This window comes from Sphaeramia orbicularis, chromosome 4 (assembly GCF_902148855.1).
Source record: "Sphaeramia orbicularis chromosome 4, fSphaOr1.1, whole genome shotgun sequence".
Lineage (NCBI taxonomy): Eukaryota > Metazoa > Chordata > Actinopteri > Kurtiformes > Apogonidae > Sphaeramia > Sphaeramia orbicularis.
The window spans coordinates 55524840-55540853 of record NC_043960.1 but is presented as its reverse complement, the minus strand read 5'-3'; the positions used below and the strand labels follow the sequence as shown (position 1 = coordinate 55540853).

Genomic DNA, 16014 nt, shown 5'->3' with positions numbered 1-16014 from the left:
TTAAAACAAAGATATATAAATAAATAAAATAAATGAAGAGCACAATGTTACAAACGTATGATACAAAATATGTGTATGTATGAAAAATAGCTATGTAAATAAATGTTGCTAAATTAGAATAGCCCTCCGGCAACTTCATTAGGTAAAAGTAGCCCACAGAAGAGAAAAGGTTGGTGACCCCTGCTTTAGACTGTAAAAGTAATAAACTGGTCAAAACATAAAAAATTAAAACCAATAAACAGTAATGTGGATTTTTACATACAAACTTTTAAGCTAAATACTTTATTCTCAACTTAGATAAAACACTCCTCAGTATCTGCCTTTATTCATAAATCTTTCTAAAATGTATTTAATTTCATTTGGTTAATATTCTGAAACTTTTAACTGTAGTGTTGAATGGAGCAAATCTAAATCCCTGTTGTCTCAGGGAGTTGAGATCGATATATTTTAAAGCTATACCTACCAATGTGGCATTTCTCACAGCACTTAGTAAAAGTTTGAACATGAACAACCCGCCTCCCTCCAAAGCCCCGCCCACTTCCCCTGCCTGAGCTCTGAGGCTCGCCTTCTCTCAGCTGATGCGCGCGGAGGAAGCAGAGGTGCAGGTCCGGTCCACTTCGGTGTGTCCGCGGACCCCTCCCTCAGTGATCAGATGCATCATCCACCTGCCGCGGGCCCGCGGCCCCTGTTCCATCAGTAGACCCTGTATTTAAGGGTGTGGTCTGTGCGGTACTGGGTCAGCGTCTTCACTGCACCACGGAGATGAGGTGCGACGGGCGCGCGCACTGTGAACGCGCGGCCTCCGCGAATTTTCCGTGGACATATGAGGTTTCATAGTCCATACATTTATCATCCTACATCATCTTACATGTGTGACACCAAGTACATGTACCTGTATGAGTCCCACCGTCATAAAAGCTGAGCTTTATGCAGACCTGTTCAGTCCAGTACACCAGACTTCCGGACTTTTATCTCCATCCTTCATTCATCAGACTCCTGTTTGTTCTCCTCAGTTGTTGTTTCTGATCATAAATCCGTTTAATCCCTTCCACATGTGCATGTCAGTTCTATCCAACCACATCCTAGACAGTAGACTGTGGTCAGTGACAGGAGGAGCCAGCTAAAGTGAAGTGTCAGATACAGAGGGACACATATCAGATGTGAGACGGCGATAATGGATCGGATGCTGGACGGCCGTAATAGATGATTGACAGGAGGCTCAGTCAGGTTCGGCCAATTATTTAATTTGAACCGAATAAAATGATTGGTCAGACTTTTATCAGAAATATATGAGAAACATTTTTGAGTTTCAATACTTGGTGGATTTCTTTTACATTTTAGTTTGACACACACTTATTAGGAGCATTTTAAGATGGCAAAAGAAAAGTGTAAAAATGCCACATCATACGGTAGAGCTTTAATACAGTAAGAACTTCAAATGAACATGGAAACTATGGGAGTTAATGCTGTTCATGTTGAAAAATGTTCAATATTAACTACATAAAGAGTGTCAACCTCCTGTCAGTGTTAAATGAACAGACACTTTGTGGAGATGAAACTGATGGTGAATTTAGTAGATTTTGCTGCAATGGTTCAGGTTTGACACTGAAGAATGTAAGAAAGATTTACAGAAAATGTGTCTGTACTCTGAACAGAAAAAAGAAAAAAACAAAGAACTGTCAAATAAAATGTGTTAAATTGTTAATTTAACCAATGCAAATTTCTACAACAGACTTAAACTATTAACCAGAATCATATAAAGTACTTTACAGGATTCATTTTACACTTTTATTATTAGTCCAGTACACAATGGTGATTTTTAATGTATAATCACTGAATTCATTATGGAGTAAAGATGATCTTTGTTAAATGTTTGTTAAAATAAAATGTATGATCTCATCAAATGTGACAATGTGGAAATGTACATTTTGTTTTAAAAGAAAACAGGAATTAATTACACCTCCCATTTGAGAACAATGAACCATTAAATGTGTTTATTGTAAAATATAGAGTACAAAATCAGTGATGAACAGGTTTGTTTCTGATGATTTGTAGAATAAGGTTTTGGGAGGAAACACATCACATGTGAATATAATGATGACATTAAACAGACTTGAAATAAACAGGAGTTACACCTGAACACAAAGAAAATAAACAAGAAATAAACAATAGGAAACAGCAGTGCACCCAAGTACTACTATAACAGCAAGCGAAAAGTATTTTACACATATTTTACTGAAATAAATCAACAGAAAACATTAGATTATAAAAGAAATCTTCCACCTGATATGAACATTTCATATAAATCATCATCTGAAAACCACACTGTCCCAAAAATAGTGAATATTTTAAGAGAATGAAGTTATTCTGCTGACCAATGCAGTGGTGAAAATAATATTTTTAAGTATGTGGTAAAATGGCCTGATAACACTGGTACCAATGTTCAAAGATGGTTTGACTTAAATGGACTAAATTTAGTATAAATATGGACCAGGTCCAGCCACTAGGAGCCAAATCCTGAACCAAAAAGAAGAAACAAATGAATTAAAATGAACAAACTGCCCAAAATTAAAGCTAGTGACTTCAGGTAAAGACCTTTGAGATGCAAAGTTCAGAAAATGGTGACTTTTCCTTGAAATGTGTGGCCATGGCAATGTGGAAAATTTTGATGTTCTGCCACGAAGCTGAAGTTATAATAAAAATGTACATGATCAAATTCACACGGTGCCACCTACTGGTAACAGGAAGTTCCAGGCTCTATGCTCATATTCAGTGTGGAGGCTGTCTCATTTCAAAGGCAGAGGGACATTAGATCTAGGGGTGGGAATCTTTTACTATCTCATGATTCGATTCAATTCAAAAATGATTTTCGATTCCTAATGATTTGATTCCTAATGATTTCTGCTTAAATCTATAGGTGTGCAAAGGATCCTTATGATCTACTCCTGTCTGCTTTGCAAGACAGAATGACAAATGCACATATTAAAATGTCTTTTTCACATTAATGCAGTTTTAAACATTTATCCATGATTGGCAGGAGTTTGGTGAGGTACATCAGTGTGTGTTGGTTTTCCTCTGGTGTTTGACTGTGTCACCGTGTCCTTAAACTCTGGCTGATGCAGCTGACAGACTGAGCTCAGCAAATACTGTTGGATGTGACACCAGTTTATTTCATTTGCCGTGCTATACATATGCATTTTCATCATTTCATGTGTTATTTAATGCCATTTGGTGGCGTGTCAATGTGCTAGCCACTAATCGTGCTAGCCGCTAACCGCATAGCTAACCCTACCACCTTCATTAGTTTCCTTTGTTTTGGAGCTTACCGCGCATATGTATGTTCCAGAACCAGCTGCGTGATGACATCAGGATGTCCCACATACAAACAGAGGCAGACTGCGGGCAGATTTGTTTTATTTTTTATAATCGGTTTTGGGACATTTTAAATCGGTTCTGAATCGCGGCAAATGAGAATCGCGATTTTTATATGAATTGATTTTTTGGCACACCCCTAATTAGATCCCCTGGAAAATACAATATCCCAAGAGTCTTTGCACACTGATGATTTTCCTTGACAGTGATATTCACTACAGTTATACATATATTCATACAGTATCACTGTGTTTAAAGATGCACTTAGAAAATGGAAACAATAGAAAAATGAAGATTTCAAAGTGCACTCTTATTCTGGTGCTGTTCTAAAAACCAAATAAGTTTTCTAAAGAAGTGAACAAGCATCGACTTCCTTCAGGAGTGACTGTATCAGTTTATTTGTTTCTGCTTCATGTTTTTTCTGCAGATTTTCTTTTTTCTCCTGATCTTTGACATTCTCCATTTCTTTTTCCTGTTTACTCAGTAACTCACTGATTTTTGTCAGATTGTTGCTCTTCTTCTTCATACATTTGACCAAGTCGTTGATTTCCTTCTGATGTTTTCTCATCCATTCTTTTTCATTGTGGTCACGCATAGCCTTTAACAGGTCGTACTTTTCATCTTTTTCCTTCATATGTTTCTCATATTCTTCCTTCTCAATTTCATGTTTCCTTCTGAGTTTCTCTGTGAATTCATTGAATTCTTCTGCTTCCTTTCTGGCCTCTTCTTCATGTTTCGTCTTCAGATCTTCCACTTCTCTCTGATATTTCTCCTTTAGTTCTTTTCTTTGTTTTTCTTCCTCTTGTCTGATCCGTTTATCTTCTCTTCTTTTACTTTCGTATTCTTCTTTCTCTTGCTCATATTGTTCTTGAAGCTTTCTAAGTTTTCCTTCCTCCTCTCTTTTTCTTTCTTCCTCCTCTTCTTTTCGTTTGTTCCATTCTCGTCTTCTTTCTTCCTCCCAGGCCTCTCGTTGTTTTCTCATTTCTTCTCTGCTCTCCTCCAGTTTTCTATCGATCATTTCTTTAGATTCTGACTCTGATCTTATCTTTGTTTCCAGATCTTGAAGTTTCTTTTTCCACTCCTGTCGTTGAATTTCATCTTCTTCTTTCTTTCTTCTGTCTTTCTCTTCTCTCTCTTCCTGTTCTTTCTTCCTTTGTTCACGTTCTCTCTTAATGTTTTCCTCCATATCTTTCATTTCTTCTTCTCTCTTTTTTCTCTCTCTTTCAGTTTCTTTTCTTTTTCTTTCATATTCTTCTTTCTCTTGCTCATATTGTTCTTGAAGCTTTCTAAGTTTTCCTTCTTCTTCTCTTTTTCTTTCTTCATCCTCTTCTTTTCGTTTGTTCCATTCTCGTCCTCTTTCTTCCTCCCAGGCCTCTTGTTGTTTTTTCATTTTTTCCCTGCTCTCCTCCAGTTCTCTGTTGATCCTTTCTTTAGTTTCTGACTCTGATCTTATCTTTGTTTCCAGATCTTGAAGTTGCTGTTTCCACTCCTGTCGTTGAATTTCATCTTCTTCTTTCTTTCTTCTGTCTTCCTCTTCTCTCTCTTCCTGTTCTTTCTTCCTTTGTTTGCGTTCTCTCTTAATGTTTTCCTCCATTTCTTTCACTTCTTCTTCTCTCTTTTTTCTCTCTCTTTCAGTTTCTTCTCTTCTTTTTCTTTCATATTCCTCTTTCTCTTGCTCATATTGTTCTTGAAGCTTTCTAAGTTTTCCTTCCTCTCTTTTTCTTTCTTCCTCCTCTTCTTTTCGTTTGTTCCATTCTCGTCTTCTTTCTTCCTCCCAGGCCTCTCGTTGTTTTCTCATTTCTTCTCTGCTCTCCTCCAGTTTTCTATCGATCATTTCTTTAGATTCTGACTCTGATCTTATCTTTGTTTCCAGATCTTGAAGTTTCTTTTTCCACTCCTGTCGTTGAAGTTCATCTTGTTCTTTCTTTCTTCTGTCTTCCTCCTCTCTCTCCTCCTGTTCTTTCTTCCTTTGTTCGCGTTCTTTCTTAATGTTTTCCTCCATTTCTTTCAGTTGTTCTCTCTGTTTTCTCTCTCTTTCAGTTGCTTCTCTTTGTTCTTCCATTCGTCTTTTCATTTCCATCATTTCTTCCTCATGTTTTCTTTCCAGCTCCTCCTTCTGCTTCCTCATCTCTTCTTCTTTCTCCTTTAACAGTCTCTCCATCTCTTTCTTTATCGCTGCTTCAGCCTCTTGAAGCATGTCATTAGTGAAGCAGCTTCCTCCGTTTTCTTTCACCATGGAGTCGATCTTCTTCATCAGCTCACTGACCTGTGTGGGGTTTTTATCTTGGTTATTGAACACATGGTATCTTCGTCCACAGTCAGAGATCAGCTTATTGAACGAATCATCAGGTTCATTATTTATGTATTCCTCAATTGACTTCCCATGAGCCTCCAGATCATCTCCACGTGTGAAAAGGATGATGATGAACTTTTCAGCATTCGTCCCAAATCCTTCTTTTATGTGTTTTATTACCTTTTCTTCTTCTTCTGTGAATCTGCCAATCTGTAACACCAACAGGAAGACATGTGGTCCTGGAGCCAAAAGACTGATGCATTTTACCATCTCCTTATGAACCTCCTCATTGGTCAATTTTGTGTCGAACAGACCAGGAGTGTCGACTACAGCGACAGGACGACCGTCCACCTGACCTCGTACTTTCTGACAAAATTTAGTGACTGATGTTCGACTTGATTCAGCTTTAAACTCTTCTCTTCCCAGGATGGTGTTTCCTGAGGAGCTCTTTCCACTGCCGGTTTTTCCAATCAACACAATCTTCAGACAATCTGGACTCTGTTTATCTTCATCACCTGTAACATGATCAAAGCTCCAGTTACTTAAAGGCACCACTGCTGAATCACACACTACTGTTCTATCAAACATTTTATAAATACATTTAAATACTTACAGGGGTTTTGGCGTTTGTTTTTCAGAGCTTCATTTTCAGCCTGTAGCTCAGTGATCTTCTCTATTTGGACTCGTCCAAATGTTTCTGCTGTGTAGGATGGTTTGTCCTTGGACATTCTCATTCTGTCCACAGTGTCCAACACCTCAGAGACCTGCTGTTTGTCTCTGACGTTGAGAATGACATATCTTCCTCCATATTTCTGACACAGCTCATGGATTTCTCTATTCTTTGTTACAAAGTTCACCACAGCTGGAGCTTTTGGATCTGACTCCACAGTGAACAGAATTACAGTGAAGTCCGTGATTCGAAAGCTGAATGTGTTGTGGATGGTCTCTAACTCTGCCTTGTCTTCATCGGTGAGTGGACCCACTGGTAGGACCAGGATGAAGGCGTGGACGCCCTCAGGTTCACAGAGGGAGATGGACTGGAATGACTCTTTCATCACGTCTTCCTGAGGTCTTCCATTCAGGACAGGCAGCTCCACCACAGAAACCTGACGTCCACAGACCTCCACCTGATGTTTAACAAACTCTGAAGAACCTGAACAAAGCTCAGTCAGACCTAGAAGGGCCCTGGCTGCTGAAGTCTTCTCTGATTTTCTGTTCCTACACAGAACCAGGTTTAAAGGTGGTTTGATAACTGTGGACAGAGGAACGAGGCTGTTGTCTTTAGTTTCTCCAATCATCGCCATTAAAACACTGCGGTCTTCTACAGACATGTTGTAGTGTCTTCCTTCACAGTCTTTCAGGAGCTCATTGGCAGAGGAGCTCATTTCACTCAGATCATGTGTAAAGACGACCATGGAGTGTTTGAAGGCATCTGGACCAAACAAACTCAGGATGGATGTCAGTGTTTTTCTGTCCTCCTCAGTGAAATCTGACGGCTTCACCAACAGCAGAAGAACATTTGGTCCAGGTGTCATGTAGTTCACTACTTTTCTCAGTGATTCCACCGTCAGACTGCAGATGTCTGGAGTTTTCACCACTGTTAGTGGTTTTCCTCTCCACTCTCCATCAATGGTCACATATTGTTTAGTTGAGAAGGGGTTAAAGGAATGCCCAGTTTGCTTTGCAAGGATTAAATTAATAACTTTATTCTTCTTGTGTTCTCTTTTCCCAAACAGAACAATCCTGAGATCAGTTTCTGTGGAGAGAAAGAAAATATAATGGAGAGTTTCACTAAAATGTAAAGCAGGGGTGTCAAACTCTGGTCCTCAAGGGCCGGTATCCTGCATGTTTTAGATATTTCCCTTTTCCTGCACACCTGGGTCAATGAATGATCAGCTCATCATCATGCTCTGCAGAAGCCTGATAATGATGTAATGGTTTCCAGGTGTGATGGAAGAGGGAGTTATCTAAAAACTCTTTCCAATTTAAAAAATTATCTTTCAGTAATTTTCTACTTTTGAATATGTGGCTCTTCAGCTGAAATCCTCCCCTCGAGCCATATTAGTAAATGTCTACAGGCCACCTAAATACTGTGCAGACTTTTTCGATGATTTTAATGAACTGCTGTCCATAATCTGTACTGAATATGACTGTATAATCATTGTTGGTGATCTTAACATCCATGTTGACAACCCCCAGGACAGAGGGGCTAAAGAACTGTACTGTACTCTGGACAGCTTTGGGCTGAGTCAGCATGTGTCCAAACCCACACATAACAGGGGGCACACTCTGGACCTGCTTATCTCCAAGGGTTAAACATACACAAGGTTGTTGTGAGCGATGTGGCCCTGTCTGATCTCTGTTGTGTTTTCTTTGAGAGCTCCACCTCTGTGCACACAAGTAATCAGAGAGAAGTTATCAAGAAGCGATACATTACTGAACACTCCAGTGAAATGTTTAATGTACTTTTTTCTTCTACAGCAACCCTGCCTTGTGGTTCAGTCAATGAGCTAGTGAATAACTTTAATTCTAAAATGTTAAATGTGATAGACGCCATTGCTCCCATTAAGTTGAAGGTTGTGTCTAGCAAGAAAAAATCTCCATGGAGAAATGCCATGGCACTGAAAAATGAAAAAAGAGAATGTCGGAAAGCTGAACGCAGGTGGCGAAAATCAAATCTCCAGATTCATTTTGACATCTACAAAGAGAAACTTCACACTTATAATCTACAGCTGAGGAATGCAAGGCAGTCTTTCTTCTCAAACATTATCACCAGAAACAAAAATAATGCTCGAGCACTGTTTTCTACTGTTGACAGACTAACAAACCCCCCTGTGTTAATAGCACCTGAACTTCACTCTGCCAGGGCCTGCAATGACTTTGCTTTGTTCTTTACAGAGAAAATTCAGCATATTAGACAGGCCGTGAATTCCTCAACACCAGGTTTAGGATCTGTGCTGTCTGAAAACCATTTAAACACCCTGACGCAGTTTAATCCAATCAATGACAAAAATCTGGAGGACATTCTACACCAGCTGAGCTCTTCCTACTGCTGTCTAGATGTTTTACCCACAGATTTTTTCAAAAAAGTTTCACATGTCATGGCATCTGACCTGTTACAGATTGTAAACGTGTCTCTAAGCTCAGGAGTCTTCCCACAGACCCTGAAAACAGCTGTTATTAAGCCGCTCCTAAAAAAGAACACTCTAGAAAAGACCTCAATGAACAACTACAGGCCGATATCAAATCTTCCTTTTTTAGGTAAAATCATTTAAAAGGCTGTGTCCCAACAGCTAAATTACTTCTTAACAGTCAACAGCTGCTTTAATGTCTTTCAGTCAGGTTTTAGACCATATCACAGCACTGAGACAGCTCTGCTCAAAGTATTTAATGACATTCGCTTAAACACAGATCATGGCAGATCTTCAGTTTTAGTGTTACTGGACCTCAGTGCTGCATTCGACACAGTCGACCATGATATATTACTTGATCGACTGGAAAATTGGGTGGGACTATCTGGCACAGTTCTTGATTGGTTTGCATCCTACTTAAAGGGAAGGGATTATTTTGTGTCAATAGGTAACTTTAAATCTGAGCAGACCAAAATTACATGTGGAGTCCCCCAAGGCTCCATCCTGGGGCCCCTTCTGTTCAACATCTACATGCTTCCACTGGCTCAGATCATAGAAAAAAACAAAACAGATTACCATAACTATGCAGATGACACACAGCTCTACATTTCAATGTCCCCAGGTGACCATAGCCCCATACAAGCACTGGGTAAATGCATGGAGCAAATATCTGAATGGATGGGCCATAACTTTCTTCAGTTAAACAGAGAAAAAACTGAGGTAGTCGTTTTTGGACCCAAGGAGGAGCATCTTAAAATCAGCATACAGCTCCAGTCACTTCAGTTAAAAACTTCAGACCGGGCCAGGAATTTGGGTGTTGTCATAGATTCAGACCTGAATTTTAAAAACCACATACAAACAATTACAAAGTCAGCTTACTATCACCTCAAGAACATTTCTAGGATTAAAGGACTGATGTCGCAGCAGGACCTTGAAAAACTTGTCCATGCATTTATCTTTAGTCGAGTTGACTACTGTAGCAGTATCTTCTCTGGTCTGCCTAAAAAGTCTATTCGACGACTGCAACTGATCCAGAATGCTGCTGCTCGAGTCCTCACTAAGACCAAGAGAGTGGACCACATCAGTCCAGTTCTGAGGTCTCTACACTGGCTCCCTGTCTCTCAGAGAATAGACTTTAAAATTCTCTTACTAGCATATAAAGCACTGAATGGTTCAGGCCCAAAATACATCAGAGACCTTCTAGTCCAGTATGAACCATCCAGACCACTCAGGTCATCTGGTGCAGGTCTGCTCTGTGTTCCCAAAGTCAGAACTAAACATGGAGAATCAGCGTTCAGTTTCTATGCTCCGTATATCTGGAACAAACTACCAGAAAATATCAGGTCTGCTGAGAGTCTGAGTTCTTTTAAGTCCAGGTTAAAGACTCACCTGTTCACTGCTGCCTTTGACTAAAAGGCTTTTGCTTTTTAAATTTTATATTCTCTTTGAAACTCTGCACTGCAACTCTTACTTTAATATGTGTGTGTTTTTATTTTTATTTTATTTTATTTTATTCTATTTTATTTTATTTTTTATTCTATGTGTTGTTTTCTTACTTGCTGTTTTTAATCACCTTTTACATGCTTCTTTTATAATGTTTTAAATGTGTTTCTTTTTGTTTCTTTTATTTCAATGTCCTGTGTGAAGCACCTTGAATTGCCTTGTTGCTGAAATGTGCTATACAAATAAACTTGCCTTGCCTTGCCTAAAACATACAGGATACTGGCCCTCGAGGACCGGAGTTTGACACCTGTGATGTAAAGTATCATTAAAGCCACAAGCAGAATTAAAAGACCCTCGCCACGGACATGTCCAATACAAATATGTCCATCATTAGCACTATGGTGCCAAATTTCAATCAGTCCCATTAAATGGGTGTAGGCGTGGGAGACTGACAACTGATTCAAATTTGAGTCAAATCAGTGTTCATATGTCTGAACTGATCCAGTTTTTGTAAAGGAAAATGTGTAGGGGGCACTATAGTGGCAAATTTCAATTTCTTCTAATGAATGGGTGCAGGCATGGGAGATTGACAACAGATTCAAATTTTGGCTAAATCGGTGTTCGTATGTCTGAACGGATGATATTTTTGTAAAAGTAAATTTGCAAAAAAACTTCACAAACTTTGCAACCCTGTGGCACAAAAATGGTGACCCCTATCCCAAAAATATGGCAAACTTTTGATCCCTTCTCTAGATAATATACACTGATTTTGAGCTCATTCGGCCAAACACCCAAAGAGGAGAGAGTTAAAATACAACTTAAGCAAAAATGCTGACTCAGCATTTTGGAATTTTCAACCCAGCATGGCCAACTTCTGGTTTGTTTAGGGGCGTGGCCATAATAATATTTTTTGTTTGTCTTATGGTGATGAATGTGTGGACCAATTTTAATGGCTCTACGACAAACTTTACGTTGGACGACGTCCCATTGGTGTGATGTATTTCCACTTTTCAAGGGGGTGCTGCCGTGGCATTTCTTTACTGACATCTACAAAACCTATATTCAAATTAAATTTTGTACAGTTCAGAATTTTGGGCATAATTTGCTGAGTTTTTGTAAATGTTCAGGAGGTCAAATTTGTGCTGAAAGAGCAGAAGAAGGAAAAACAAAGAAGATTAAGATGATTAATAATTAATTATATAAATAAAAAATAAAGGCGACACGGTGGTGCAGTGGTTAGCACTCGTGCCTCACAGCAAGAAGGTCCTGGGTTCGATTCCAACACCAGTCGATGGGGGGTGGGACCTTTCTGTGTGGAGTTTGTATGTTCTCCCCGTGTCTGCGTGGGTTCTCTCCGGGTACTCCGGCTTCCTCCCACCATCCAAACACATGCACTAATAGGTTAATTGGTTATTTAAATTGCCCATAGGTGTGAATGTGAGAGTGATTGTTTGTCTCTATATGTTCAGCCCTGCGATGAACTGGTGACTTGTCCAGGGTGTACCCCGCCTTCGCCCCTATGTAGCTGGGATAGGCTCCAAGCGACCCCCGTGACCCTAGTGAGGATAAAGCGGGTTCAGAAAATGAATGAATGAATAAAAAATAATAATAATCTCAGCAAGAGCAATATCCGTTTCCATGGCAACCACATATGTGGCCTCATCTGAAAGGTCTTGAGGTCCTCCATGTCACTGTGGGGTCCAATCTTACACGTGCACTTACATGACTGACCCCAACTGGGCATCTCCTATTGACTCCCATTCTTTCGAAGCAGATATAAATATGCGGTTTGTGTACATGACATGTATAGTACATGCTCAAAAAGGTCTCACTGCCATGAATACGACCGCGTCATGGGCATATTCGTCCCCATGCGCCCACTGCGGTATCAGTTGGCCCTGTGCCGGCGTTACTTGGCTCGGGCCTAATTAACCACATTAACCTGTATAAACATGGAGGTAGGGGTGGGCAATATGGGCAAAAAAAATATCAGATTATTTTTTAAAATTTCTCGATAACAATAATCTGACAATATCCTTCAAAATGTGAATTTCTTTTTTTTTTTTTTTTTTTTTTTTTTACAAAAAATGCTGGAAAATTCTACTTGCTTACCAGAACATCTATGGATGGACACAGCGTTTCAGTACAGCAGTATGAATACTCGATAATGTAAAATTGCACATCGTCAAATCAACATTCACAATATTATCGTAGGAGATATATATCGCCCACCTCTAAATGGAGGAAAAATTTAGTTGATTTAATAAAGTGAAAGTTTCATATTAAGGTTTCTCCTATGTGTTTTTTGAGGTAGATGGAGCTGCACAATCGTCTCATCCTCCTCTTAAATTTGACGTAACATTGTATTATGATTGAATTATATAAGAAAAACTAATTGAGTTTGAGTTTTCTCACATGAGATGTTTTCTAATCTCACAGGAAGTCACAAACAATTCTGTTTTTTCCCTCATTCTAAAGGCGGTGTTACCTAATCAGCTGTTCTGTGTTTTTACAACAAAGACCCTGACAGTGAAGTGACAGAATAGTCCAGCATGATGTTTAGACTCAGAAGGACAGCGATGGAACAGGAGCAGGTCTAAAACAGATGGGTTAAGGTTTTGGAACAGAGATGCTTCATTCTCCTCAGTAACAGAATCTCTCCAGCTTGTGGAGCAGGTCCAGGAGATGTCAGGTGTTTCTAACCTACACAAGATGGCATCAGATAGGTTTGAAGTCATGGGTCATTTCCAGCAGAGGACAGAAAGACGTTTACCTAGAAAAGGTTGAAATGAATTGGACCATAGGGACATGTTAAACTAAGGTTTGTCCTGTAATTAACGTCACATTTGTCTTCAAACTTATCATCAGTCAGTCTGACTATTTAAAGGGTGAAAAGTAGTCACTGTTCCTCAGGAGGTTAGAAAGACCTGTTGAAGGTAAAGGCTATAAGGTCATCTGAAAAAAGCTCCATGTTCCTGTGACTACAGCTGCACATATTCAGAAGGTTCAGGTCCATGGGACTGTAGATAACCTCTGTGGATGTGACCACAAGAGGAAAACTGATGACAAACTGAACAGACAGATTATATGAACAGTAACTAAAGAACCCAGAACAACTTCAACAGAGATTAGAGTTGAACTCCAAAGTCCAGGTCCATCAGTTTCAGATGGAAGCATCTGTCACTGTTTGAGCCAAAGTGGACTGAATGGAAGACGACCAAGAAGGACTCCAGTGTTGAAAGATTATCATAAAAAAGGAAACTGGAATTTACCAAAAGGATTATTCACAAGCCACAAAGATTCTGGGAAATCATCCTTTGGACAAATGAGACAAAACTGTAGTTTTTTTGATGAGTCACACCAATTCCATGTCCACATAAAAACATGAAACAAAGAAAAGAAGGCTGTACCTACTGTGAACCATGGAGGAGGTTCTGGTATGTTCTAGAGCTTTGCTGTAGGTGTGATAAAAATGTCTTCTTTCTGATATTAGAACACTGAGCTAGTATCTGTTTGTTGGTCAGTGCAGATGTGTCATAGTTCATTGTCTGCATCTATCCCCTCTCACTGGGGTTACTACTGTAGTAGGACTCCATCAGTATGATGTTCTCCACCCTGCTTCATGACTGTCTGGTTCCATTTGTCCATTTCACATCAGGACGTCCTGATTCCACAACACCTGATACTGACCTTGTTGAACCCAGTGACGTCTGAGTCCATATGACTGTATTTCTAATATCTACTGTATCTATACATAAATACACCTGTAGAACTGAGTATATGGCAGAGTTAACGGTGCTCAGTCTGGACTAGACAAACAGTACAGGGAGGATTTTACTCACTGTCAGATGAAGGGTTTGTCCAAGAGGCAGGGAGGTCTGATTGGACATGTTTTACCGCAGTCAGCCCTGTAACAAAATAACACTATTAATATCAGCAAAATTATACAATAAAATCATAAATGATCCTCCTCTTATCAGCATCTTTAACAGCACCCATGACACCAAAACCTGTTTGGTTCAGTTTGAGGTCCTCATGACCACCTGGTAAAGAAGATGGTGTTTCCTCAAATTCTTTGTAGCTCAGATGTTCTCCGTTGTTCTCTTTCACTATTTGACCCAGTCGTGTTAACAGTTCATGATGATGAAGGTTCTCCATCTGTAGATGTCTGTATCTGCATCTTCTGATCATGTCTTTTACAGCTGGATATTGTCTGTAGGTTTCTGTGCGTCCTGGACTCTTTTTTCTTGGTGGTGAAATCAGAACCAGTGTTTGATTAAATGACTGATCACTGAAGTTTTCAAGGACTGATTCTATTCTCTGTTTGTGTTTTTTAGAGAAGTCTCCAGGCTGTAGAACCAGCAGGAACACATGAGGTCCAGGATGTGGAGCATCTGAACAGTCTTTTATGAACTCCATCAGCTCATGGTGTGAGATGTCAGACAGTAGATGATCCGGGGTGTTGATGATGATGACATTTTTATGTTTTATTGTTCCACTGGATCTGATACAGGAGGTGGGTTTGTCATTGAACACATTCTGATCCAGGATCAGATTTCCTACTGAATTCCTCTCAGACCAGTTGTTCCCCAGAAGAACAACCCTCAGCTCAGACACTGAAATGACAAATAATGTAAATGCTGAATGATTAGTAGATGTTAAAGGAATGTGTTTGAGTTGATTCGAAGGCTTGTCTGATGACTTGAACTGTTTGATGACTCAGTGTCATGAACTGATGAGTGTAAATACTGAGTCCTGTTGGTCAGACTTTGAGCCCGACCGATTAATCGGCCGACTGATTAATCGGGCCGATTATAGCGTTTCACCAATTAATCAACATTGGCCAATATGTGGCCGATGTACTAACTTTTTTGCTGCGCAGAGATTCTGTCACTCGCTGCTCCTGTGTGTGTGTGTGCGACACGGAGAGTCAGATGAACAGTAAAAAGAGTTAGTTTCACTTTCACTCCTGCTCGGACAGTAATGCTATCACCCCCACACACACAATCACATTATCACGGAGCTACTGCTAATCCTCCCTCCCGCTCCGACTCCGACCCCCCCCACACACACACACAACCACCACCACCACCACCGGCGAAAATCACGGACCACTACTGCACGCTCTGTCGAGGATGGACCACTAAGTCAGATAAACAAATATTTATGCAACTGTTTATCCACCTGTCCATAATTATCTGATAAAAGATTATTATATCCTGTGTAGATCAGTGTTCTTATTTCATATATCGGTTATCAGCCAATATCAGGTATCGGCTGATATATTGGATATTGGCTTTGTTTAGCCCCCAATATCGGTATCGGCATCGGCCCCAGAAAGCCCATATCGGTCGGGCTCTAGTCAGACTAATGTGTCTCAACCACATACATTCACATCCTGCCTTTATATTCACTTCTGTTCATGTTAGTTCTATTCTGGTTTATAATCAGTAACAAAGCTGCACAAGATCAATAATCATTCAACTTATAAAAGTCTTTAACCATGTCTGTTGGGACTGTGAACCTGGAAATTTAAGTTTTATTAAAGTATTAACTTACTGTTCGGTGGTAGCAATTCATAGCTGCTGCTGCGCTTCAGAGGTTGAACATCTGTAAAGACAGACACACACACAGTGGTTTACTCAGGTATTTCTGTCTTTGTTGTTCTGACAGGACAGTATGTCTGCAGACGTCCACTGTGGAGACACTTCCTGTGGACGATGAAGATCAGATCCTTCCATTGGATAATTACTGCACAGATGAATATGTTTCACT

At 39.8% G+C, this 16014-nt stretch overlaps 1 protein-coding gene across 23 annotated transcripts in view; it reads right to left on the bottom strand.

Annotated features, from left to right (window-relative positions):
• Positions 1-1977: 1977 nt before the first annotated feature.
• LOC115417777 (uncharacterized) overlaps positions 1978-16014 on the bottom strand; it is a 192250-nt gene continuing 178213 nt past the window's right edge. For 15 of the 23 annotated variants that reach the window (XM_030131861.1, XM_030131873.1, XM_030131862.1 and 12 more), the window contains 5 exons: positions 15799-15849; positions 14217-14855; positions 14082-14147; positions 6279-7421; positions 1978-6180 (listed from right to left, as the gene is read on the bottom strand). In XM_030131861.1, the coding sequence (XP_029987721.1) occupies positions 3719-6180; positions 6279-7421; positions 14082-14147; positions 14217-14855; positions 15799-15849 (4361 nt within the window). In that variant the 3' untranslated portion in view covers positions 1978-3718. The remainder of the gene's footprint in view (positions 6181-6278; positions 7422-14081; positions 14148-14216; positions 14856-15798; positions 15850-16014) is intronic. The other 8 variants (XM_030131872.1, XM_030131871.1, XM_030131879.1 and 5 more) reach the window with 4 other exon arrangements.